Source organism: Crocuta crocuta, unplaced genomic scaffold (assembly GCF_008692635.1).
Source record: "Crocuta crocuta isolate KB4526 unplaced genomic scaffold, BGI_CrCroc_1.0 scaffold1950, whole genome shotgun sequence".
NCBI lineage: Eukaryota > Metazoa > Chordata > Mammalia > Carnivora > Hyaenidae > Crocuta > Crocuta crocuta.
The window spans coordinates 53,297-81,254 of NW_027532587.1; the positions used below are offsets into that span (position 1 = coordinate 53,297).

The following is a 27,958-nucleotide window of genomic DNA, read 5'->3' on the forward strand; positions in this document are numbered from 1 at the left end:
GTGATGTAGGAGTCAAGTATTTGTGTTAGGAGTCTTGTATTCTGTAAACAAATAAAAATTGGGAGCTGAGAGCTTTCTGACATCCATTGATTGTTAGAGGTGTTCCAGGGTGTTGCCAAACCTGGACAGGGAATCACTGACCTAGAAAAACAATCGAAAGGAGTGAGCAATCCAGTAGGTTTAGAATGACTATGTAGTTGCACAGATGACAGTGTCGTACAGTGGTGAACTGTTCACACATCCTAGGGCCAGACCCGGGTTTGAATTTTTCTCTTAAATCAGATGTAATTCATGTGTCATAATATATTCACCATTTGGCAGTACACAGTTGGATGGGTTTTACTATATTCACAAAGTTGTGCACTAATCCTTGAACATTATCGTCATCCCCCAAAGAGACTCTGTATCCATCAGCAGTCACCCTCCTCTCCTTCTTTTTCCGCAGCCCATGGCAACCACTGATCTACCTTCTGTTCTTATGGATTCGCCTATTCTGGGCATCGCATGTAAAGAGAATCCTACAATTTTTAGCATAATGCTTTCAAAGCTCATCTATATTGTAGAATGTACTAGTACTTTATTACTTTTTCTTGATGAATAATATTCCATTGCATGGACACAGCACGTTTGTTTTTCCGTTCATCAATTGATGGACATTTGGACTATTTCTACCATTTGGCTATTATGTATGGTGCTGCCATGAACATTCGCGTACAAGTTTTTGAGTGAGCACATCTTCAGTTCTTCTAGATCACATGCTAACTCTACATTTAATCATCGGAAGAGTTGCCAGACTGTTTCCTAAAGCAGCTGCACCATTTTACATTTCCACCAGCAATGTCTGAATGTTCCAATATTTCCAAATCCTGGCTGACAGTGGCTATTTTTTTTAATTATAGTCATCCTGGTGGGTAAGAAGTAGTAATGTAGGCATCGCAATGAGTATGAAGTGGTGTTTCAGTGTGGTTTTGATTTGCATTTCCCTAATGGCTTATGATGTTGAGTATCTTTTCATATGTTTACTAATCATTTGTTTGTAAATCATCTTTGGAGAAATGTCTATTCAGTTCCTGTGCCCATTTTCTTGGTCTTTTTATCATTGAGTTTTAAGAGTTCTGTTTATTTCTAGATCCTAGACTCCATCACATCTACCACCTGCAAGTATTTTTTCCCATTCTGTGAGGTGTCCTTTCACTTTCTTGATGGTTTGAAACACAGAAGTTTTAAATTTTGAAGTCCAGTTTATCTATTTTTCTTTGGTTGCTTGTACATTTGGTATCATGTAAGAAACCCTTGCTTAATTTAAGTTCACAAATATTTACACCTACGTTTCCTTCCAAGAGTTTTATAGCTTCTACACTTTCATTTAGGTTGTTGATTTATTTTGAATTCATGTTTTATATGGTGTGAGGTAGGGCTCTAACTTTATCCTCTACCATGTGGATATGGAATTGTCCCAATACCATTTGTTGAAAACATTATTCTTTCCCCACTGAGTGGACTTGGAATCCTTGTCAAAAGTCGCTTGCCCATAAATATAGGAGGATATCAGTTTATTTCTGGCTTCTGGGTTTTAATCGTAGTTCTGCTACTTGCAAATAAGCATGGTCTGGGACACAATACTTTTTTTTGATAATAATACTACGTACCTTTTAGAGGATTGGTGTGAAAATTAAAGGAGATAATACATGTAAGGGGTATTATTTAGTGTCTGACACATAGTAATGCCAGATAAATTTTAAGGTGAAAGGTGTTTAGATAATCAGGAAGGTAGTGAAAACAGGACATAGCTGAAACGATGCTGAAATATTAGGAGTGACCAGAACAAGGTGGCCTTATAAATGAGAGAGGAGATGAACAGTTGTTTGAAGAAGTTGAAAAAAAAAATACTCAGTTCCCTAGTCTAAGCAAAAGCAATTGCGATATGATGATAAAACAATACAAACAATATAGAAAAATTACTTACCATAAGCAACAAATCGTAACCATCTTCTATTCTTTGTAGAGCTGAAATTCATTAAGGTGGGTTATTTTAGAGCACTAGTATTTGACATTTATCTGTTAAGCACTCTTTTTTTTTCTTGCATTAAACATTTTTTTTTTTTACTTTTTATTTGAGAGAGAGCATGAGGAGGGGAGCAGGAAGAGGGAGAGGGAGGGAGAGAGAGAATCCCAAGTAGGCTCCTCACTGTCAGCGTAGAGCCCGAAGCAGGACTCGAACCCACGAACAGTAAGATCATGACCAGAGCTGAAATCAAGAGTCAGTCACACAACCAACTGAACCACCCAGGTGCCCCTGTCAAGGAATCTCTTGAGAACATTTTGAATGCTGTGGGCAAGCCTCTCCCTGTGAGAATGCCTATATGACAAACACACAACATCCTTCAAACAGTTCTAGGAGGTTCAGAAATCCCTGGTTAAAAATTCTATTTTGAGGCGCCTAGGTGGCTCAGTCGGTTGAGCGTCTGACTTTGGCTCAGGTCATGATCTCATGGTTCGTGGGTTCGAGCCCTGTGCTGGGCTCTGTGCTGACTGACAGCTGGCTCAGAGCCTGGAGCCTGCTTCGGATTCTGTGTCTCCCTCTCTCTCTGCCCCTCCTCTGCTCATGCTGTCTCTCTCAGAAATAAATAAAACATTTAAAAAATTCTATTTTGATCTTATTCAAGGCAATGCTGACCCATAGCATACTTTCCCAAGCTTAAATTCATAGTCAGGTTCAAGTGTCACACTTACTCAGGAACAATATTTATGGTTTCAGGGAAGTTCGAAGAGCTTTTCCGCTTGTATGGGNGCAGGGGAAGGGCAGAGAGAGAGAGAGAGAGACAGAATCCGAAACAGGCTCCAGGCTGTGCGCAAGCATTCAGCACAGAGCCTGACACAGGGCTCGAACCCACGAACCGTGAGGTCATGACCTGAGCCGAAGTCGGACGCTCAACCAACTGAGCCACTCAGGTGCCCCTAAAAAAATATTTTAATGTTTATTTATTTTTGAGAGAGACACACACACAGCTTGAGTGGAGGAGGGACAGAGAGAGAGGGAGACACAGAATCCGAAGCAAGCTCCAGGCTCTGAGCTGTCAGCACAGAGCTCAACTCAAGGCTCCAACTCATGAACTGTGAGATCATGACCTGAGCTAAAGTTGGAGGGAGGCCTTACTCCATTCTCCCATGTAGCTTTCAGCACAGATGTTGAAGAATGCAGACATGCATTCTGGAAGTGATAGTAAGAGAAATGCAGTGTGAAGTGGAGTTGGGCCTAGAAGAAAAAGATATGATTCTGGAGGGAACTTGGAATGAGAGGCAGATTCATAGAAACTGAGGGGGACACAGAGAGACAAAAATAGAAGAGGAAACATGCTGTTTAGAAACCCTCTTGTAAATAGTCCAGATAAACTTCAGTGAAGGAGCTGGGATGATTGAAATAAAGGTGTAGGGGAAAGAGCAGGTGCTGGCATTAGACTGACCCAGTGCTCTGGGTATGTATAATTCCTGGTTGATTGACTTAACAACGCTGAGCCCCAGTTTCCTAACTATAATAGAGGCATGATAGTACCTCCCTCAAGGATTCGCTTTTTTTCTCAGCTTTATTATTTTGAGAGAGAGAGGGAGAGCGAGCAAGCAGAGGGAGGGAGGGGAAGGAGAGAAAGAGAACCCCAAGCAGGCACCGCACTCAGTGGGGAGTCTGACGTGGGGCTCCATCTCAAACCATGAGATCATGACCTGATCCAAAATCAAGAGTCAGACGTTTAACCAACTGAGCCGCCCAAATGCCCCTCCTCACAGGCTTCTTGATAGAATTTAATGGAATGATGTGTGTAAAGTGCTTAACAGTACTCAGCATACAGAAAGTGCTCAATAAAAGCTTGGTCCCTTCTTCCAACTTGTACTTTAAGGGATCCTTCATTTAACAATTAATGAATACCTAGTATGTATGAGGCACCATGCTATGAATAAAATTTGAAATAGTTGATGCCCTCAAGGAGCAGGGAGAGTTAGCTGGAGACAGATATGTAAATGAAGTAAAACAGAATGTTCTAGAAGCCACCAGTGGTTGTGGTGATAACCATGTCATTATCATTTACATGATAACCATGTAAATGAGAAGACTCCTAGGTTTCTAGGCTTGGATAGTGATATTCATCAGATAGGGAAAATTGGAAGAAGAGAAGGTGTTTTGGGGTTTTTTTTTTGGCGGTGGGGGGAGAATAACAAGCAATATCATGTTGAATTTGAGCAGTGGAGCTATCAAAGGCAGTGTTCTCACCTGGAACAAAAGTTGGAATCCATCATCTCTAACTAAAGTCTCTTCAAATTTTAAGGTTCTGTGATATATGCACATTGTACTTGGTTTAATTTTTCATCTATATAGGTGAAAGGTGATAGATAATATAAGCTATATACTGCCAGTCAACAATTTTGAGGCACTTGTAAATTATGAAATAAGAATACCGCACATCTTGTGTTTTAAGAAAGTGGTTATCCAAACATCTGAACTTAACAGACCAACTGAGAGTGGCTGTTTTACAAAAAGACTCTACTTCTATAGCCCAGCTTCCTATGGATTTTCTTTAAATAGCTAGTTAGGTTCATGCACTTAAAAGGTTTGATTTAGAAACAGCTTTCAGGGATGCATTTACTGTACTTATTTCACATGGTTTAATTGTACTCAGCATTTAAGTATCCCATGAGAAGAAGGCTAGGCAGAGGTCACTGACTGACAGAATCTGAACAAATATCAGTGGCAGAATCAAAATTTTCCAGCCCTGGCAAGGGTCTCCAGGGCTAGTGAGATGATGAAGAAAAGTTATTCAAAAGCAAAAGATGTTTTTCTCTTTTCTATAAATAGGATTAACATTTCCTGTCAATAAGATAGATTTGTCCTTACTTAAGGCTAGCTTAGAACATTCTTGTGTGTTGGTTTTAATTAACGGAAGACCCGTGGCAATATCTGTATGTTCAGCTCAGAAATATCTGTGGGAGAAGAAATAGGCTGACTAACAGATTCGTTTTGTGTAAATTGGGTGACTTCTTTTACTCTCTGATGCACGTACCGAAATGAAGGCTACTAGATCTGAAAATTTCTGGCTCCTCACTTTGCTAATTTATATCTGGATGTTGATTTGCATCTTGTTACATTTTAAGACACGTGGGGTGGTGAGCTCCATAGTAGGCTTGTGCTAATTCAGTGGGTGTCTGATAGTAAAATCCAGCTGAAACCACAAGGTCATATGTTGTCATTATTGATCAGCAACTATTGCTGAGTAAGTTGAATAGTTGAAATGATTTCTCATTGAGCTTGATGAGATGAAAGGTTTTCTGGAGGGAAGGGAAGGAAGTGGATACTAGCATCATTTGTCTCTAGTAGCTCAGTTTACTAGAAATGGGATAGGACAGGAATTTCCATGAGTGGTAACAGGAAGTAATTAAAGCTCACACTCAGAAGAACGTATTATTCTGCACCGAGAAGTACATTATTCTGCAGCTCACTCTTGGTTTTTACACAGGCTCTCAGAATGGAGTAATTTCAAGAGCCAGAGACTTAGCTTGAAATATGGCCTGATTTGCCTTCCACTGGACGTGAAATACGTGCGGCCCGTATATTTTACCTTGAAGTAAAATACAGACCAATACTGGAGAGTGAAGATTGAGAATTTTGCACAGCCTCAGGCTCATCATAGTCCAGGACAAGAGACGGCAGTGGATAATATGTGACTGGCATGGGCCAGTATTGTGAGTTGGACTAGTAATGTCGACCAGTAAACCAGGACTCAGAGGTGGTCACTCGGTTCTCTTTATTAGTGCAGGAAAATAAACTCAAGCATTTGTCAACCACAGGGTGTGAAGGGGAGAAAGGCTTTTTGATTAACGCCCAGATCGATTGCTTTGCTATTGCTCCAGCATCGCTGGGGAATCTAAGATGTAAAGCCTCCATTGGTTAGTGTATAAATAGGCTGCTTTGACTCTTGCTTTGTATTCCTTGCAGGTGAAAGCCCAGCCTCTGCGGTTCTTAATGCCCCAGCAGGATTATTTTCACTAAAGATGGAAACACTGGAGTCTGAATTGACCTGTCCAATCTGCCTAGAGTTGTTTGAAGACCCCCTTCTGCTCCCTTGTGCCCATAGCCTCTGCTTCAGCTGTGCTCATCGAATCTTGGTCTCGAGCTGCAGCTCTGGTGAATCCATTGAACCCATTACCGCTTTCCAGTGTCCGACGTGCAGGTATGTTATCTCGCTGAACCACCGGGGCCTGGATGGCCTCAAGAGGAATGTGACTCTGCAGAACATTATTGATCGCTTCCAGAAGGCTTCCGTCAGTGGGCCCAATTCCCCAAGTGAGAGCCGCCGAGAGAGGACTTACAGGCCCAGCACTGCCATGTCTAGTGAGCGAATTGCTTGCCAATTCTGTGAGCAGGACCCGCCAAGGGATGCAGTGAAAACATGCATCACCTGTGAGGTCTCCTACTGTGACCGTTGCCTGCGGGCCACACACCCCAACAAGAAACCTTTCACCAGCCACCGCCTGGTGGAGCCAGTACCAGACACACATCTTCGAGGGATCACCTGCCTGGACCATGAGAATGAGAAAGTGAACATGTATTGTGTATCTGATGACCAATTGATCTGTGCCTTATGCAAACTGGTGGGACGTCACCGAGACCATCAGGTCGCGTCCCTGAATGACCGATTTGAGAAACTCAAGGTAAGGGATCTGGGACATATCCCTTCTCCAACTGGGTCTCTTTACACACAATTGTACAGTTAGCAAGCTCCCTAATAAAGCTAGGTCCATTTTTCCTAGATGACAAGTCAGTTCCCTCGAACTGTTCTCATGAGGAATAGCCTTTGCTCACTTGCAAGCTCTCACTGGAACCTGTTCCATCCGTTGTGTCAACCTCCTTGCATTCATTCACCTCCGGCCAGTTGTGGATGGGTTAGCCCCTGGCCCGCCACACCAGTAGTCCGTCCAGGGAAACAATGCCCTCTCTCCTCTGTCAGTGACATATTGCACACTACATATCTTTGTCATGATCCTTCCACCTCTTCTTTTAAGTATGTGAGCACCTGTGTGGGTGTGCTGTAATTAGCATGCGTGCTGATATACATGTGTATGGGTATAACAACAGGCAGGTTGGGTGTGTCTCTGTAGGTGGGTGGAGGTGTCTGAGTGTATCTATATGGAGGTGAGAGACTTCTGTGGATGACAGCAGTGTATGTGTTTGCACGCTCAGTACACTAAAGCAACAAACGTTTGGCATCGGCCGCTTGCTACAAATTGCCACCAAACCTTTAACATGGGGCCAATTCTAAGCCTGCCTTAAAAATAAAAAACATGCAGACAAAAAAGGAACCTCAGTTTACCACAAAGGAGGGATAACCAAATATCAGACCTAAAAATTTAAGCCGAAGGCAATAAATATTTAATCCAGTATCAGATTTTGTGCCAGTGTTCATTTTTGTGGGTTGCAGACTGAAGCAGTTGGTTGCATTCCCTGCCTTGTAAGTTCCTAGTCTTTCATTTGCGTTCAGTGGACAGAGTATTCCGAAGTGGTTGTGCCGTATGATATTTACGTGCAAGTCTCAGTGCCTATTTTGTAAAACCTTACTACCTCACATTGATGTTAACAGTATCAGCTCTGGTCATTTGTCTTTTTTTTTTTTTTAATTAATGTTTATTTATTTTTGAGAGAGAGGAGAGAGAGAGAGAGCAAGTGGGAGAGGGGCAGAGAGAGAGGGAGATACAGAATCCAAAGCAGGCTCCAGGCTCTGAGCTGTCAGCACAGAGGCCCACTCGGGGCTCAAACTCACGAACCACAGTGTCATGACCTGAGCTGAAGTTGACACGTCACCAACTGAGGCACCCAGGTGCCCCCTACTCCATGGCCAATTGTCTTATTCCCATTGCCTGCCTGCTGTGTGGTTCGATTTCTCTTAAGGAGGAGTTATTTAGCAGAATTTCCAGAAAAGTAAAACACTTAAATGGCTGATAATTTACTACCCACAAATTGGGACTGCATATATAAGCCAGTTTGGAAGGAAGACCCAGATAGGATGGAAGGAGGACAAGAAGGAAGCAGAGATATTCCTCTTGCCATGCTCTGAAAAAGTCAGGGTAACTTATCTAAAAAAATGATGAAGCATGGGTACCTGGGTGGCTCAGTTGGTTGAGTCCAACTGTTGATTTCAGCTCAGGTCATGATCTCACGGTTCATGAGTTTGAGCCCTGCTGTCAGTGCAGAGCCTGCTTGAGATACTGTCTCTGCCCCACCCTCTCTTTCTCTGTCAAAATAAATAAACTTAAAAAATAGGTACAAATTTTATGAAGTTGGTGAAAGTAGCAATACTCAGAACAGGATATCTTTTCCCTTCTGTAATTTGTTGCAGGTAATATGGAGAGTAGTCACTTTGGTTTCTGCCGTTTTAAATTTTGATTTCTATCTAATATTTACAAATTTGTACAAAGCTCAGTGTTTATCTGTTGATTTCACTCAGTGAGAATGATACTCTCATTCCTATCAACTGCAGAGAGGAATAATCTCATTTACTTCAGTTCTTAGAATCCTAAGATGCTAGGCCTTGCTCTTGGTCTAGTTGAAGCCTTCCAATTTAATGTGGTGTACACTAAGACTTTTAAGTGATTTGGTTGAAGTCACAGAATTGGAACTGGAACTCAGCATCTAGACCCTGACTTAAGTATCCTTTCTACTATGGCCTGCTGCCTTTGTTTTGGACCTAAGTTTTGCCCATGAAATGCGATTTGAAACTTACCTTTATGCTCTGGCAATCGAACTTTTCGTGGGTCACAGATAAATGATTAACAGCATGGTTGGGGTGGGGGGAGGAAGGACATACTGTGTAAACTTACAGCCTTATAATGGCAAGAGATGGGGGTGGGGTTGCAGGAAGAGTGGGGGATATGGAGAGGATGGACCATTCTCTGCCAAATATTTGCAGGTGTTGGAACTATAATAAGGCATTGGCCTTGAGAAATACTCCAAACAGAAAAATCTGTATCCATATGTATGGTTGAGATAACAAAAGACTGGATAGAATAAGCCTGTATCTCCAGAACACCACCTTTTTGAAAACATCCGAAAACATGAAAACACTGAATGATTGATTAGATATTTGGCACCATGCAGCTACACCCTAAGTCTCCAGGCTGGGATGGAGCACAAAAGTATTTTACCAAAAAGATACTTTAGTCTGTAACTAATCAGAAATTTTTGGAGAAAGAAAGGCCAGATTTTGAATTGTTCCCCTTTAATTTTTTAAGGAAATGTGCAGAAAATTCTGATTATAAATTAAGTGGAAACTTCTTTTGCTCATGTTTGGACCAAGAGTGGAAACATATGAATCATTCCCAACCGTGTGGTTTGTTATGTTGTCTGGAACATCTTGGACTTTGGGGAGGGAGAGGTGGTGTGCGTGTGCATGTGCGTGTGTGTGTGTGTGTGTGTGTGTGTGTGTGTGTTGGAGGTGTGGGGATCACTCTGGTTTGGTTTCCAAGCATAAAAGGCTATTAGTTTTCCACATTAAGCGGAGAGGAAGTCTGACTTTTAGTGTCACATATACTCACTTCTTTAGGTTCATTTTAAGTTAGAAAAGCATTTAGGATTCTCCTTGTAATCTGCTAGATTCTTCCCCAAGGAGAAAGGAGAAAGCTGGTTGTCAGAAGCTATGGGGGAGATGGTCTGGGGCATAGTCCACTGGCCCTGAGGGGAGCACAGGAGTCTTAGAGGAGAAGCGGAAGGATGATAGTATATATCTAGGGGTTTTATTTTCTGGCCAATAAGTGAATGTGTTTATTTGGGTTTTTTTTTTAATGTTTATTCATTTTTGAGAGACATAGCACAAGCTGGGGAGGGCCAGAGAGAGAGGGAGACACAGGATCTGAAGGAGGCTCCAGGCTCTGAGCTGTCAGCACAGAGCCCAATGTGGGGCTTGAACCCATGAACCATGAGATCATGACCTGAGTCAAAGTCAGATGCTTAAGTGACTGAGCCACCCAGGTGCCCCAAGTTGCTCTTTATTTGTACTTTTTGGTTCTGGAGCTTCATTTTTGGCCTGCATAACTACCCTTTTTGCACTAACCTCCCCGAGTTGAATTAGTGGTCTCTAGTAGTTATTTGTTTGATAAAGAATAAACAAACTGTTACATTATAAGATGAAAAGTCAGAATAACCAGAGGCCACCCTGTTTTCTTAACATGTACTCAAAATGGATTAGAGGGTTTGGGATACTTAACTCTGGTTTATTATCCTTATTTAGCTGTCCATTCTAACTACTTGTCCTTCAGAAGGCTTCTTACTAGTGGTTCAATTAAATTCTTCAATTTCAAAGAATAATTTTGTTTGTGGCAGTTATTACAATAGTAGGGCCTATCAGAGTAATTATTTTCTCCATTACTTCTTTTCATTTACTAGGCCCAATATATAATCTCAGCTCGTGATATGTGCCCTGTATCTATAAAAATGCTTCACATATTACAGTTTTCATTGTCATGAGTTTCTCCCCTTAGAAAAGATTGATATTATTGCATTAACAAGTGTTGGCTTTATAAAAAGAGGTCAGGTTTCAATGGCTCTGTATTGATGACAGATCTCAACTGGTTATCTGAAGTCTTGTACCATTTGGTTTCTGTGCTGCCCATCTATCTTTCCCTGCTACCACTCTCAGACATGCTACCTTCATCTACGCAGACTAGTCTCCTAACAGTTTGCTAGACATAACACTCATTCTCTGGTTTAACTCTTAACATTGACTCATGCTCTTCTCTTGACCTCCTGAGGAATCCCACCTACTCTATAGTTCTCAATTGAACCCCTGCAAGGCCACTCCAACACACCCCAATGGTACCGTACCTTCCTTGGGGCCAGGCACAATGCCTTTTATTTCCTCAGTATTCTTTCTACTGTCTTGCACACATGGTAAGTATATGCTCAAGAAATCCAAATGAATTAAATCTTTATACTGGATCTGCAGGAAGTATGTCTCTAGCTTGCTTTAGATCTCATCTTGTAAGGTGGAAATCTGTCTTGCCATTATGACTACTTTAGAAGTCTGAAGAGAATCTCCTATGCACCACTGATAATGTTCAAAGCCACAGTGTTAGCAAAAGTATGGCATGTCCTTAATTCTAAGTGCCTATTCATTTGAATTGCTGGATTTTCCAACTTCCTAACCCTATGGTGACATCTGTATAAATCAGATGCGATTATTATAATTCTCTTCGAGACTGATGTCTTCACATATCCATGCCCACAGCCTGCCAAAAATATAGCTGATGAAAACCAGGGGGGAATAGAGGAATTTCCTGAAAGGAATAAACAAGCACATTTTCTTTTTCTCATTACATTTCCACAAATTCATTACTACAGATAATTCTTAAATGCAGTTACATTTACATATCAGGGCTCTTGTTGTTATAAAATATGACCTGGCACTAGAGTAAGCTTTTTGTTATGGGAAAGTAAACACACACACACACACACACACACACACACACAAAGAGGCTGAGACAGAGAGAACTAAAGATTGCTAGACAAAGAGAAGGGAGATATGAGACTTGGAGAATGTTCAAAGGAAAGCCACAACGAGAGTTAAAAGGTTGGAAAATATGATATTCTAGAATCTTATCAGAGCTGATTACTTGCCCTTCTTCCTACTCTGTCGCTCTGTCATCCACCCACCCATTCTCACTCAGCCACCGCCTTCTCCCAGTCATTTGTCTGCTCACCCACTTGACACCTACTTCTGTCTGCCAAGACAGATGCCCTCTCAACTTATCTACCAATGGGCATTTGACAGTTTCAGAACCAGCATGCCAATTCATGTAAGAGAAAGAAAGAAATATTTTTATGAAGGCCTGGGTTGGGAGAGGGTGTATTTGCATACATATGTCTGTGTCACCATATAGGAGTGTGTGTATTTCTGCATGGCTGAGTGGCTGAGAATGACTCTGTTTGTATATCTACGTATATCTATAAATGTGTGTCACTGCATGTGAGGCAGAGAGAGCGTCTGTCTTAATCTTCTGTGGGCATATCTGTGGATAAGTTGGGTATGAGGGAGCCATGAGTGTAAGGCTGTGAGCCTGGCCCCCTTAAGAAGGGTTATGGCCTCAGTAGAACCTATCCCGGGACTAAGGATCTCCCTGATAAATGAGCCATATCATAAGACCTCATGATAAGAAAAATCTTCAGTGAGGCCAGGTTGGGTTACCATAGGTGAGGGAACAGAAAAGTTGTTCTTCAATTTCACTCACTTAGGTACTGAACCACTGTAGTGAAATGTAATATGAGCAAAGCATTCGAGTCCAGATCTGCACTCTCTTAAAATATGGTGGTGGACATGTATGTATGGGGGTGAGGGTAATATCTGTCATGGCGTTTCTAAACTAGCTAAACTAGCCTTCAACTCACGATCATACAGTCATTCTTGCTTGTAGCTCTGGCTTCTCTGTGGTCTCTTAATTGTCCAAGACTCGCTCACCATTACTTATACTGTGTATCAAATCTCTATGTGTTCTGTGTGTGGCTGGGGTTGGGGGCGGCAGATAAAAATGCATTTATTCCATCTCTACTCTGTCTGCTGACACTCATCTGAATTCCTGTTCTTTTCCCTCTAATAATTATATTGATTATCTGGCTCTGTTCTCCTAGAGCATTACTGTGTTGGAAGATGTTTTCTATTGTTTTTTTTTATAGGTTTGAGAGCAAGCTTAGCAAGTGGATACCCCTATTATCTGTGCTGTTATCTCTCTGGGTTTTTTTTTTGTTTGTTTCTTTTGTCCCAAGTCTTCCCCCCTAACATCTGCAAGGAGCTAACAATCACCAGTCTGAGCACAATTTACAAAATGTTGACTCAAAGATTGATTCCCGGGAGGATGAAAATCCTGTCTATTCTTATTGGGCAAAGGAACATATTACAGAAATATAAAATAGGTGAGGAAAGAATTATTAAACCCAAAGAAGTGAATTTGAAAGGGAAAAATGTGATACTGAAATGCAAGTTCTTGAGGGGTTGATGTAATGAGGTAATGTCTTGTTCTTTATCTCCCCTGAAGACAGACCAGATAATAACTTAAACTGTAGCACCAGGGATCGAAGCCAGGGATTCATTCATTCATTTAACAAACAATTCATGGACACTCATTTTGTTTACTGAACACTTACACTGTTCAAGTCATTGTGGTCGGAGTTGGGGACACAGGAAATGAGGCACAGTCCCTGCCCTGGGGAGCTTTGAACTTAGTAAGAGAGACAGAGAAGTACATCAGAAATTACAAGGCAGCATGGTTAAGTGCCATGACATGAAGCACAGAGGAAGAATAAGGGAAAGGAAGTCCTTGAGCTCAAAACAGGGAACCAGAAATGAGTTTGTTCAGAGAAGAGGGTCAGACTGGAGAGAGACTGAAGGACAAATTGACAGGATTGGCAAATGACTGTATGGTTACAGAGGATGGAGAGCAAGAAGCAAAAAATGATTTTGGAGTATGAGATGTCTTGAAGAACAGTGGATCGGGGATAGAAATGGGGACATTAGGGAGGGGCTGGCAATTTGGGTGGGATGATTTAACTTCAGATTTGAGTTTGATACGATCGTGGGTCATCCAACGTGTGTTCACTCCTCCAACATTTCCTGAACACCTATTAGATGCCAAGAATCAGAAGGGATGTTGAGGTTACAGTGATAAAGACAGCACAGACCCAACCCTGGTGGAGCCTTCAGCTTAACTGTGGGGCGACAGAGAGTTAAGGACACAGTTACAAGATAGTGTGCTAAGTTCTGTGACCGTGGAAGCACAAGGGATTGAGAGAGAACACAGGAGGGACATCAAAAGAGACTTTGAGTGGGGGGGTTGGATGCCCAGTTGGGGTCAGGGATGGAGTAAGGAGCCCCTGCTCCAGCAGAGAGAAAACATTTGCTCAGATATCTGGAGGAGAGAAAGCACGGGGTACTCTCAGAACTGAAAGGGCAAGTGTTCTAGAAGGAGTTGAAATTCCAGCCTGTGTGGTGGCTGAAAGATCAGGGCTAGAGACATTAGATTGAATGCTTTTAGCATGGAGGTAGAGGCTTACAGTGGTGAGCTGAGTGAGGGCCCAGGACTGAACCTTGCAGCACACTCAAGGTATAGAAGGTAGATCTGAAGGAAGACCAGGTGAAGGAGGAAGAGGAGGATGTGCATGACAGGGAGGAACTGAAGAAGAACAGCTCAAGTAGAGTACAATATTGAGGAAGGACTCCGGGAAAGCAGAGTTGGCTTTGGCTCACTGTTCCGTTATCAAAATAAACACTGGATTTAGGTTTTTAGTACAGATTTTCTTTTAGAGGGTTTAAATAACAATGTATGCATTTATGCTAGAGATTTAACCATGCTGTGCACCTGAAGAGAGGGGGGAAGGAAAAAAAAATGCAAGACTGCGCATGTAACACTCCTGATAAGAGCCCTATGGGAGGCATGGGTCTTTGCTGAATGATTTCAGAACATTCTAGAAAGAAGAGGGATGGCCACCTAGTTTGCCTGGCTTGAGGACCAATCTGGTAATTCTCTAACAAATCTCAAGTGGAGTAAACCTCGCACATCCAGTATATCACCTGTATCTCATTCTGGGACATAGCCTCATGCTTGTATAACAGCAAATACATGCTTGGGGAAGGAAGACACTCCGGCATAAGGGTGTGGGCTTCAGTTGGTGGACCAGATGGTGTGTTTTGCTGTTGAAAGGCCATATGTAATTGATACATAAAGTGACAGACTGAAGCGAAAGCAAAGTAAGTATTTTAAGACAAGCAGTTAAAAAAAGAAAGCAGAATGTGACCCCAAAACTGTGCTAAGATTTTTGGCTACTGGCTGTTGGAATAGCTGAGAACATCAGTGAGTAGACAGGATGTCAGAAAAAGAGCATGTCGATAAATAGTAATGGGGTCACTNGGCTCCAGGCTCCGAGCTAGCTGTCAGCACAGAGCCCAATGCGGGGCTCAAACCCACGAACTGTGAGATCATGACCTGAGCCGAAGTCAGATGCTTAACCAACTGAGCCACCCAGGCGCTCCTCAGATCATTTTTAAAGATGACGTTGTCTTCTGCAGATTGGGGAAGGTTCTGGTTTGGGGTACATCGGCCTTTCTTCCTTTCCCTCCTCCCCATGCCTCTCCCAAAGTTCAATTCCCACATCAAAACAGTTGGGATCTTGTGTAGATTTAAATAATGTTCCCCTGGTACCTTTTAGAAAGCCAAAGACTGTACAGGCATTTGGTGGCAATACTACATGTTTAAATAGAATAAACAGAAAGGCATCACCCCCTTTTTAAGCTTCGAGACTCGCTGTGGCAGGTAGGTGTGTGTAAGTGTGCTCATGTGTGCCTCCACAGAGCATGACAGGTGGTGATTTTGGTCGAGAGTGTGTGCCATCCGGAGAGTTTCTGGCTTTGAAGGAAGAGGTGGTGTTTTGCCATGTAGCTTGGTTTCTTGAGGGAACCAATGGGAAAGTTATTTGAAACCACCTGTGTCTAGAGAAATGAAAAAAAAAAAAAAACTCCTAGAAAATATCTGAGNTTCTTTTTATGCGATGCTGTCTGGAAGAATAGCCTGGGCCTGGTTTCTCAGTGTTGGCAAACATTTTCCTCTTTGTGAAGGGTATAACAGAACACAAAGAGGTCAAGTGTATGTGATACAAATGAAGTGGAAGTTGGATAAAAATGGAATCGGTATTGACCACCAGTTTAGCTCGCTTGGGCCTTTTAAAATGTCAGTTATGCAAATCAGCCAAATATTCCCCTCACGTTGTGCCGTTTAGACGCATGTACAATTTTGTGAAGGCTGTAATGATGGAGTCATCAGGAGGTGAAGGGGGTCTCAGTTTCATAGTGCAAATGGCTTCTCTAACCCTCACACAGGGGAAGTACAGAAGGACCCAGAGGTAACCTCCTGCAGCAGGAAATGGGAGCTTCATCCTGCTGCCTTGCCAACCTCCTGTCTTCATTTCCTCCCAGCAGATATCTCCATTCCAATCTCCCCTGCCACTTTGGCTCTCTCTTTGTCATCATTCAACTGTTCTAGAAAGCTGCACTAAACTGGGCCTGAACACAGGGAGCCCGGCCCAGTGATTAACTGGATGGCACAAGAGAAGAGCGAAACAAACCAATTTTTAACAGCCAAACCACTACAACATAACCACGAAGAGTCATGTTTAGTTTTACATGTAGAGACTGTATAATCATGCACATACACACACACACACACACACACAGAGGCACATGCAAGCCCACACAGGCACGTACATACGTGTATTCTCTTGGTCTGCCCCGCCAGAGGATAGGCAAGATAATTGCTTGGCCAAATCAACAAAATCACTCAAGCCTAGAGTGGTCCAGAATTTCTAGTTCTAAGTGATTCGTCAGTGCGAGGCATGATAAGGAAGGGTGAGGAAATAGACTGTATAAGTGTATCAATTCTCTGCTTCCCTTTGCATATGTTCATTATTGAGAATCAATTCCAGTTTGAGAGGAGGCTTTAATTCCTTGTAAATGAATAGGAAGTGAGTAAGTAAATGTTCGGGGTTTTCCTCAAATTATGTCTCGTAATGTAAGAAAACAGTGGCAAAAAGCCATCAACAGATGGTGTTTTCATTAGCCAGAGATTTATTTTTTCAAAGCGTTTTCATATTAATGAAGTAAGGTGGAAATTAGAGTCATCTTGTCAGTTCTAGTTCTGTGTTGTTAAAATGTGCTGGTGTTCTACAAATTGCTAGGAGGCCAGAGCAAAATAACCATTTGCTATAATTTTGTGATGGTAACCCAAGGTCCATAGTCTAACCAGACCCCAAATTATGTGTTCAACCCTAATTTTTGTTTTCAGTGGCTTTACAGAAACTGTGAGTCTTCATTCTGGGCCATAAATGAGGAACACACAGATCTTAGCCCTGCTCTGCATTATGAATTATTAATAGGATGTTTGTTTCATGAAAAGCGTTGCAACAGGTTGCATGTACTTGTTAGAAAACATTTTCCCCATGGAATCCTAAGTTTGAATGGAAATGCAATACAGTTTGAAACACGGCTTCTAATACTGTGTCTGCTCTTAGTTCATCAATCTACATGACGTTTACCTAATATGTCAGTCTAGTTGATGGTGATACATGGGATTTCCATCGATCTAGGAATCGGGACCACTGTGCTAGTGGAAGTCATAAACTGATTGAGCCCGTTACCAATGCCCACTCTCTAAACTAAGCTGGACCCTTATATCAAACCAGAGCTCTATCTTATTCAGGTCCCAGCCAAATTTTTGAAGAGGAGCACAGACTGGCAGCCTCCACATAGTCACTACTGATGTACTCCCTAACTCTGTGTGTTTTGGCATTTGCTTCCAACACTCTCCTGAACTCCTTTTTCAAAGGTCACCAGTTACTTCTAATTACCATATCCAACTGCCTTTTATGAGTCCTCATATATCTTGCACTCTGCATATGTGACAGTGACAGATTCCTTCTTGAAACATGTTTCTCTCGATGATCCTCCCGGTTTGGCCCAGACCTGCATTACCAACTGCCCTGAATATTGTAGCATCTTCTTAACCAGAGTCCCTGCCCCTAGGCTCTCCTGTTTCAGTCTGCCCCACATATTTGTGACACGTTCTAAACGCGGCCCTGATTATGTCATTGTCTGGCTCAAAAGCCTTTGGGAAGTCCCTACTGCTAAAGAATGAAAGGAGGTACAGACTCCTCACCTAGGCATTCAAGACCTTGAAAACAGCACCTCCACCTCCATTTCCAACCTTGTCCCCCACTACTCTCTTGTACCCTCTCTTCTAGCCCAAGTCAACTTCTCTTCCCTGAATATGTCTTTATACTTTATTCCCTTTTACTCATGTTATTCCTCGTGCCTGGAACACCCTGTCTGCCTCCATCTCTGTTAGAATCTTGCTTATCCTTCAAGATCCACCTTAATGTCACCTCCTCTTTCTCTTTGAATTTACTGCACCTTCAACAGAGTAGGTACTCATTACCTTTTGTTGTATTAAATCTCTGAACTACTGCCATTTCTTTTTTTTTTCCCTCGTGATATCTACTTAGCTTAGAGATCATGTCCAAACCAACAATTGCTGCCCTTCTTTTCTCTTCTCCATTCTCTTTGCCCTTGCTAAGGAGAAGGCCATGGATTGAGATGGTTGTGGAGTTAAAGAGGGCCAGGGGAGACACCGTGCCCAAGCCAAGAACAATGGAATAAGTGGGGAAAAATCACTTCCATGGGAATAAAGCCAAAGAAACTAAGATCTGGCAAGAGGGAAGCAAAGATTAAGTTGGTTCTCATAATCCGGTTTGAGAACAAGTGATCTCAGACCGCCCATCGTAAAAATACGTATATCCATGGGAATACATCCTCTGGGATGGACTCCTGGGACAGTGCCAAGAATACTAAGGAGCCACAGCTACTTAATAGACAAGAAAGGGGCCAAGTACATGAGTCCTCTTCCCCTTCCCCCACTCCCCTTTGCTTCCCCCTACATTCCCTCATATCGAAAACATGGACTTTGAACAACTACAAACCGAAGGAGCCATGGAGACTGCAATGAAGCGATGTACAAAACCAAGGGAAGGAATGTTAGCAGAGGAAGGGCCAAGAAAGAAGTTGGGGTATTTGGAACAGACTTTGTGGGGGTGTTGGGATGGTGAGCGAGAGAGAGAGGAGTGGATTTTGGGACTAGTCCTAGAGGAGAAGGAGCCACCAGAGCTGAAGACTTGGGAGTGGGGAGGAATATAAAAGCCCATTATCAACCAAGAGCAAAGAACACTCTGTTTTTTCCCATAAGGAATGAAAATGGGAGGGAGCTGCCTGCCCAACTGAAAATACGCTAAGAGTTCTGAGTGCTGTTGTAATTCTGTTATATTCAACAGATTTGCACGTTGCTTCTAATGCACACCTAAGAAGATCTATGTACCAGTAAGCAATGATAAAACAATGGATATCCTGTCTTGATACGGCCAGGAGTTGCCATTTGAGTTCTACCATCTCCATGGGCTATTCCTTAGGGCCAAAGAAGGAGAGCTATGAGATAACAATGCTTGATTTTTTTTTTTATAATTAAAAAATTTTTCTTGAAAATGTGTATTTTTGAGAGAGAGAGAGAGAGAGAGAGAGAGAGAGAGAGATTGTGAGTGGGGGAGGGGCAGGGAGAGAGGGACACACAGAATCCCAAGCAGGTTCCAGGCTCTCAGCTGTCAGCACAGCACTCGACACAGGGCTCCAACTCCTGAGCCATGAGAGCATGACCTGAGCCGAAGTTGGAAGCTTAATCGACTGAGCCACCCAGGCACCCATACAAAGCTTGATTTTGATGAATCTCACACTTAATTAAAATACCATCTTTTTTTGTTTCCCCTGAAGAAACCTACTGATAAATCTAAAATGGTTTCAATAAAAAGACAAAAAAAATCAAAATACTTGGAAAAAGCTGTGAGTAAGGCAAGAGACCTGGGTTCTAATCCCAGCTTTGTCGCATACTAATTATAGAGCTGTGAAGGACACGTTACCCCCATTCTGAAGCTCAGTTCTCATGTGTAAGATGCTGACATATCTTACCTTGTGAAGTATCATGGTTATTAAATGGTATATACCAAAATGCCTAGCATAGTGTCTGGCAAGTACTGATTGTTCAATAAATTACAGTTCCCTTTGTCTACTCATCTGTGAAAGAACAATACCTATTCATATGCCACTGGGTTACTATGAAGACAAAGTACTATGAAATACTTTAAAAAGCTAAAAATAGTATAGAAAACATAAGGTTGCCTTAATATCATAAATTCTACACCCATGAAGTCACAAATGTCATCTTTTTCCCAATATTGAGAGCCTGGAGCAAAAAGGTACAGTGTTATTAATTAACATCTAGAACAATGCTTGGCCCATAGCAAGTGCTCAGTGAATCTTTGAAATGTTTGTCAACTGACTAAATGATCTCCACATAATGTTGGTTCTCCTGCCCTTTGAACATTTCTTATTTTTTCCCTTCTTCCCTGTTTCCCTCTGGCTTCATACTTTGCGATGGCAGCAAACTCTGGAGATGAACCTCACCAACCTGGTTAAGCGCAACAGTGAACTAGAAAATCAAATGGCCAAACTAATACAGATCTGCCAGCAAGTTGAGGTACGTAACAGAAACATTTGCATTTCCTTCAGAGGATCTGAAGCAGGTGATCATTNAAGTCTCATCCCTTTAGGATGCTTGTTCCAAGAAAAGCAGCAGATAGCTATTATTTACACAAAAAATAGGTGGTAGCAATGGATTGGGGACAGAAATCCAGGGGGGTAATCCTTTCTTTCCAAGTGGCAGGCAACAGGAGAATCCAATATGAAGTGTGTTTCTTCTTTCATCAAACTGGACATCTTAGCTCCCTAAGGACATCTCTGGGGTGTCACAGGGGAAGCTGGGAACCCTGGGTCCCTGGCGTAGGGTGAGGTTCCTTCCATCCAAGATCGTGTCTGCAACAGTATTATCAGGAGAGCTCCTCCTCTTCCTAGCCTCTCCTCCCTTTGTCCCCACACGCTTCACTTGGTCCTCACTCGTCACCTTGCCACTTACTCTTGTCATCAACAAATGAGATCTGTGTTCAAGTTGTCTGTGAATTATAAAGTGTCCTGCAAGTATAAGGTTTTCAAACCCTGTACCTGCATGAAATCTACATCAATAGAGCAGAACTTACAAGAGGAGTCAGTCTTTTCATAAGTGGATATAATAAAAGATGTTATTTCTCTCTCTTTCTCAAGAGCACGGGACTTCAGCTGTGGCATGTGGTTTTGTGTTGATTTTGTTAAAGAGGCAATGGTAGGGCTTANGTAAAATGTTACAGGACTCCTCCTGGGCAGTGATAGGTTAAAAATGTTTCCAATTCTATTTACAACCTGGTAGTCTAGTTCTAATCTTACTCGTGTGACAGATAAATGTACTGGTTCAAGTTAAATCCCACCTAGGGATTTTTATTTAAGAAAGTATGAGAGTCTTCTTACAAGAAGAATCTTATAGGAGTAACCACTCTTGATTGTTTGGATTTCTTAAAGTATTGCATTTCTTAAAAACAAATTTTTTTTTTTAATGTTGGGTGCCTGGGTAGCTCAGTCAGTTGAGCCTCCGACTCTTGACTTTGACTCAGGTCATGATCTCACAGTTCATGGGTTTGAGCCTCATGTCAGGCTCTGAACTTACAGCACAGAGCCTGCTTGGATTTCTGTCTCCCTCTCTCTTTTCCCCTCCCCTGTTTGCTCTCTATTGCTTTCTCAAAAATTAAATAAAAATACCAAAAAAATTTTTTTTAATTTTTAACATTTATTTTTGAGAGACAGAGAAAGACAGAGTGTGAGCAGGGGACGGGCAGAGAGAAAGAGAGACACACACAGACTCTGAAGCAGGCTCCAGGCTCTGAGCTGTCAGCACAGAGCTTAAACTCCCAGACCATGAGATCATGATCTGAGCAGAAGTCAGATGCCTAACCGACTGAGCCACCCAGGCGCCCCTAAAGTATTGCATTTCTTAAAGTGGGGTGTACTTGGACGATGAGCATACCATGGCAACTTAATCCCTGCTGGGCACTCCCATTTGTGGAAGAGAGTGGTGCTATATGGAGGGTACATAAGATATCAGGTGCAAGATTGTGGAATGTAGTGGGAAATTTAGGGAGAAGCCCAAGGAATGGAAAGAAAGAATCCTGGAACCTAAGTTGCAAAGCTGGGTTCTAGACTTGACTCTGCCATTCACTGGTAATATGAATTTGTCTAAGTCATTTAGCCTCTCAGCTTCAGTGTCCCTACCTGTAAAATAAGAGCTTGAACTGACTACATGACCTTCGATGTGTCTTCCAGACTTCACAGGTCATGTTTCTATGAATGGTTACTTTCTTTATTCTCTTCTTTTGCTCTTTGATATCACCCTTTACAAGTGGGAGAAACACAACAGAAGGCATTTTAGAGTGCTTTTCAGCTAGTCAGAATCCCTCTGTATTCCACTCAATCAAAGCTCCTGATTATGCTGCTAGATTACAGTATGAGAAACCCACACTGGTGAAGAGACAAGGAAGCATTGTAAGCAGGAGACAAGATAAGGAATCCCTTGGCTTAGAATTTTCAATGGTTGAGGGCAGGGTAACGGCTAATAGTGAATAAAATGTGGGTAGAAATTATAATTACCACCTTCTTCATTCTCATCAAAAAGACTATTAAGTATAGAGTCTGAGTTGTAGTCAAATTAGCCAGGTAAGCAGTTTATTCGTATTGCTTATTCATCCTAAGACCTCTCTAACATCTTATCATCCCGCCCCTGGGAAGTGCATCACTCCAACCAGCCTCACCCAAGCACAACCCTGTTGTGGCCTCTCCCAGCCCGCTGCGCCCATCAAACCTCTGTATGCAGGGCCCCATGAGTAGCAAGGAGCTAGTCTCGTAAAACAATGCATCATTGTGTTAATAGAGAACAACGACTCATTCCAACCCCTCTAGGTAACAGTGATGTTTTAACAGTGCCTTTCTGAAGTCAGTGCTCTTGCTCGAGCCGTGCGGAGATGACACCAGTGCCGCCAAATATAAGCCAAGTGGGAGGGAAGAGCAGCCCCATAATGAACCAGCAGAGGAGGTGATTAAGAGGCTCCTTTAGGGATGCTTGTTAAATCCATTGCGTAGGCTGCCGTCTGCTCTGGCACGCGAAAGGTCACCTTTTACTAATATATATTTACGCACAGCATTGTGGCAGGTACAAAGGAAAGAGCCCTTGGAAGGCTTACACGCTGCACACATCCACCCTGATAGGGATATACGTGTGTGGGAAACACAGATAATGGAATCAAATGTCAACTGACAATTGGCAGAGAACCATGACATACTGCATTACATGTCAAGGGTGAGAGTGTATTTCGGGACTTGACTCCATTGGCTCTCCAGTTGAGGATCGTGTCTCTGACAGGAACCCTCCAGCATGGTTTATGGAAGAGCATGGCTGTGCTCTATGACATCATCCCTTCTGAAAGGTTAGGGATATGCCCTAAACTTCCTCCTAATAATAGGGTGAATCCAGGGTACTCATTATACTCATTCAGCACAGAGCCTGTGCATCCAGAAGGCTTTGGAACAAGGCCTGGGATTAGAAATGCAGTTAAAGAAGGGACTTGAGACTCCATCAACGCTTGTAAACAGTTTCCAAAATGAAATAAATAGTAAGATACCTTCTGCCATGAGAACCGGACACTAAAGGGTGATTTGAGTTTTTTGCATCTTCTCGAATCCAGATTTATCTATAGGGAATGACTATATTCACAGAGCAAAGCAGGCCTTTCACGTAGGGCGAGGGTGGATGATACCAGCTAAGGCACTTCTGAGAAAACTGGAAGAGGCTATTTTCTTGCCAAACCTGTTCCCCTTCCTTATTGTCTACAAATGTTTTTGTCACAGACTGACTTTTCATAAAGGGGCCATAAATACTGCCTCTCTCTCCTGGTTCTTTCTCCTGTTTCTCTATTCTCCTGAGAAAGTAAACAACGCTGCACTCTTCCTACTGTTACAGAAACAGAGATTAGGATCACCGCAGATTTGTTAGCTGAATTCTTCAATCGTGCATCTTGTTCCAGTCGTGGCCCAGCTTTCAGAATTCAGGGGATAGCCAGTTGGAAAATATTTTTTATTTTGGTTGCGACTGGAGAGCCCGGGAAGGACATAGAAGCAGAGACAAGACTCCTTTAATCTGGTCAAGGGAGGGCATGCTTTGACCTTGCTCCTCTGACCACTTGATCTCTATATATAGTTCTTTGTCCTGTCTCATCAGGCATCCTTTGTTGACATTGCCAAAGGAAACCTCTGTTTAATGCATAGCCAAGGGAAAATGTATACCAACAGATGAATATTTCCTCTTGGCTTCCAGGACTCCACCGTTTTGTGAATAACAAGCATTCCTGAAAACAGCGAGGGGAAGAAAAATAGTTAACTACTTAGTAATCCATTGGTCAGCAACAAAGGGTTTCTCCAGCAAACACTGTGTACTCAGTGTGGTGGGCAATTTGGGAACTATAAAAGAAACGTATGCTATTGATGGCCTCCAGGAACTTTGGAGTCCAACTAGAGAAAACACTGTATCTCGTAAGCATCCAAACGGCATGCAGTAATGGGGGTACAAATGAAGGCAAGTGTAGGCTTTCCATTTTTACTTATTTAGTCTTGTCGGCAACTTTTAGGGCACTGAGCATACGAAAGCACTTTGCTGGATATTTCGTGTGCCCCCATCTTCCTCCCCTCTGGAACTGCTGTAGCACAATGTGTTTGTTAGTCCATCCCAGGAGCTCCATGGGCAGATTGATTTCTTTCTGGCGCTTCTCAAGCCTTTTCAAGGAGCGGGGAGGGGGGCTTCCCTTAGTCGGGGGAATTTCAGCTTTCTGTCTTGCCCCCAGCTCTTAGCTTCAGTAGCTTTCAAAAGTCTTACTGTGGGTGGCTCGGTGTTCTCCCTTTTGGTCATACTGCTCACTGGAAGGGCGTTTGGTTTGGGAAGGGCAAGAATCGATGCCTGACTGCTTCTCCAAGCGTAAAAACAGATGGGTTTTTCTCCCCCAGTTATTGATTTTTAAGAATCCCACTTCTGTGGATGATTTCAGTAGATGGTCCTTCAGTGTTTTAGAGTGGTCGAGCTAGAAGAGAGAATCAAATCTAAATCATTAAAGCACAAATCTGTTTGTTGGAAGAGTCTTCTCCAAGCCCTCAAGCCATGATAAAATGAAGCAGTGAGTAGAGTGAAGTAGGTGTAATCAGGGGAAATTCCGTAGAGAAAATGCATTTTAGAGAAAAAGGTTTAAGGAGGAAGAATAAAGTACTCCCTCTGCCGAGACAGAGAGCATATCATATGGGCAAAATGGTCAGTTAGGCCCTGGGTAGATAGAGATAAATAGGAAATGGTCCCTGCCCTCAACTCAGGGAACTTACCTGGCAGGTAAAATGTCAAATACGGTGTCAAGTGATAATTATTGTAATGAAGGCGAAGTGCAAGACGACAAGCTAGCCTAGAGAAAGAAACACACTGGAGTTCTCTTGAAATAGGAGGAGAATTTTGCCAACAAAAATGAGGTAAGTTAGTGAGGGGGACCACAGGTAAGAACACAGAAGGGTAAAGAGCACAGAGATGTGCAGGGCACCACCAGAAGTTTGCAACGTGAGAACCATTGTAAGAGGTGAGTGTGGAGAAGTAGCTAGGGCCTAGATAGTGAAGGGCCTTGTAGGCCATGCATAGGTACTTGGACTTTATCCTGAAGATTCTGGAGAGCTGTGGAAGGATTTAAAGTAGGTGAAAAACTGGATAAGGCCAGCTCTTCAGGATTGCTCTGGCTGTAGTATAGCGGATAGAGCAAGGGTCAAGGGTCAAAAGTGAAGGCAAAGAGACCAACCAGTTAGGTGGCTTTTACTGATATAGGGAGAGACAAAGGCCTAACGTAAAGCAGTGGTAGTAGGGTTAAGGAGGAGGGGATACACTTGAATCACTTGTGGGAGGTAGAATCAATATTACTTGGTGATCAGTTAGATGCAATGGGTGAAGGGGTGAGAGAATAGTTGGATGATCCCCAGGTTTCTGGCTTGGGTTGCTGAATGGATGTGTTGCCTTTTAACTAAGTTAGGGAGTACAGATGGATTTCTTTTTCGTTATTGAAAAAAATTTTTTTAACATTTTTTTATTTTTAAGAGACAGAGCATGAGTAGGGGAGGGGCAGAGAGAGAGGGAGACACAGAATCCAAAGCAGGCCCCAGGTTCTGAGCTGTCAGCAGGGGGCCCGATGTAGGGCTCTAACTCACAAGGACCAGACCATGAGATCATGACCTGAGCCGAAGTTGGATGTTTAACCGACTGAGCCACCCAGATGCCCCTCTTTTTTAAAGGTTTGTTTTTAAGTAATCTCCATACCCAACACGAGGCTCAAACCCACAACCCCAAAATCAAGAGTCTCACACTCGACCAACTGAGCCAGCCAGGCACCTCCAGATGGAGTTCTTTTTAGACATGAGAGGTTTATTGTGCAGTGAATCAGAGAGGAAGGTAAGTCAGCAGGCAGCTGGCTTGCTTGATCTGGAGGTCAGGAGAGAGGTCTGGGAAAGAGTGCGGACCTTTTTATGAGATTACAGAGGGATGGTGTGCCTTTAAAAATTTAAATATCAGAAGTAACGATTCATTTGTGGAGATAATCAACATTTCAGAAATTGCCTTCATAACGGCTATACTAAGTGAACACTTAATGAAGAGTTCCTAAATTCCAAGTAAGCACTTTATATATAACTCATTTCATCCTTTCAAAAAAAAATTTTTTATGTTAATTTATTTTTGAGAGAGAGAGAGAGAGCAGGGGAGAGGCAGAGAAAGAGGGAGATACAGAATCTGAAGCAGGCTCCAGGCTCTGAACTGTCAGCACAGAGCCTGATGTGGGGCTCAAACTCACGAGCCATGCGATCATGACCTGAGCTGAAGTTGGACGCCCAACTGACTGAGCCACCCAGGTGCCCCTATTAACTCATTTTGTCCTTACAACAAATCTATTAGGTAAGCACTATTATTACTCCTGCTTTACAGATAAAACATTGAGACATGGAGGGATTGAAGTGATTTGCCAAGGTCATGCTGCTAGTCGGTAACAGAGTCCAGGTTCTTCAGCCCCAGAGCCTGTGCCCCAACCACCCCATCATGCTTCCTTTGGCAAAGCCAAGGTACACACCACTTGGATGCCACTCGTCCATCACCAGTGGTTCCTGTCTCATGGTGAGGATGATTTGGAGTGAGTAAGGAGTATGAGAAAGGGACGGGAGTGCTGGGGGAGAGCAAAAGAGAAACAAACAACAGGAGGGAGGAGAAACACTGGGAAAACAGAGGACCAAAACCGCAAAGGACCGGAGTCCTTCAGGGCGGGGAAGGTTTGATAGAGTCCATTGGAGTAGTCCCACCATACAAAAAGATCTCATTAGTGACCTTAGAGAGCGAAGGTTCAGTGTACAGATGAGGATGGAAGACAGATTCAGAGAGGTCAAGGAGAAAGTTAAGTTGTAAGGAAATGCAGACCACCGGAAGTTTGATGGTGAAGGTGAATGGAGAAATCGAGTGGTAGTTATTCACCTTTTGAAGTACAGAATGATCAGACTCACAGATACACATAGAAACTCTACCTGTTTATTCCATAACTGGGTAGCTAGTAATAGGAGTCAGTAGGTCCACTCTTTTCCCTTCCTCACTTGGCTTCCAGCCACCTTTCCAACCCAGGGCCCAGCTGCCCAGCTCCAAAGCCTCCGTGTCTACAATTCCGTCTTCCTAGAAATGGTATGTAGGTTCTGGGATGCAGTGTGCTGTGGTAGCTTTGGAGCTGGGCAGACAGGAGTCGTGCTAGCTGGTGTAACCTTGAACATAGAATGGCTCTGAGCCTCGGTTTCATCATCTGTAAAACTCAGATTAATCGCCCCTTGAAGGGAAAGGTAGTCTACACAAAGCACTTGCTACCATTCCTGGGATAGTCAAGGGCCAATGAGTGGCGGTAGTGGTGGTTGTTGTAGTGATAGGAGTAGGAGTAATAGTGGGAGCAGTTGTTAGTAGTAGTAGTAGTACTTAGTAATATTTCTGGGCACCACGCCTTTATCAGAGATGCCTGTCCCTGACCTCAGGACTTCTAGAGGTAGTTATCTTTATTTCCGAGGGCGGGGAGGACAGTGATTTCCAAATGCTTACAATCAATTTCAAATATCACATGCGTGAACTAGAACTTCCATTGTGGCACTGAAAATCTTGGGAATCTCAGCTGAATGACCCCATTCAATACCCCGTCAACAACTCTGCGAAGGCGGTACACTGAAAAGGGTTCTTGTGCTCAATAAGCTGCTCGTTTTCAGTTCCTGAATTAAATTTTCTCTTGTGGGGAAAAAGTTCACTGCCCTTCTGCAAGAAAATCTAAGGGAGTCTTTAT

General features: G+C 42.8%; 1 protein-coding gene across 1 annotated transcript in view; it reads left to right on the forward strand.

Annotated features, from left to right (window-relative positions):
- The first annotated feature begins 6,024 nt into the window (after window positions 1-6,024).
- The window catches only part of MID2 (midline 2), an 83,890-nt gene continuing 61,956 nt past the window's right edge, over window positions 6,025-27,958 (forward strand). The window contains exons 1-2 of the mRNA XM_077779602.1: window positions 6,025-6,699; window positions 20,056-20,151. Coding sequence (XP_077635728.1) covers window positions 6,040-6,699; window positions 20,056-20,151 — 756 coding nt within the window. The 5' untranslated portion in view covers window positions 6,025-6,039. The remainder of the gene's footprint in view (window positions 6,700-20,055; window positions 20,152-27,958) is intronic.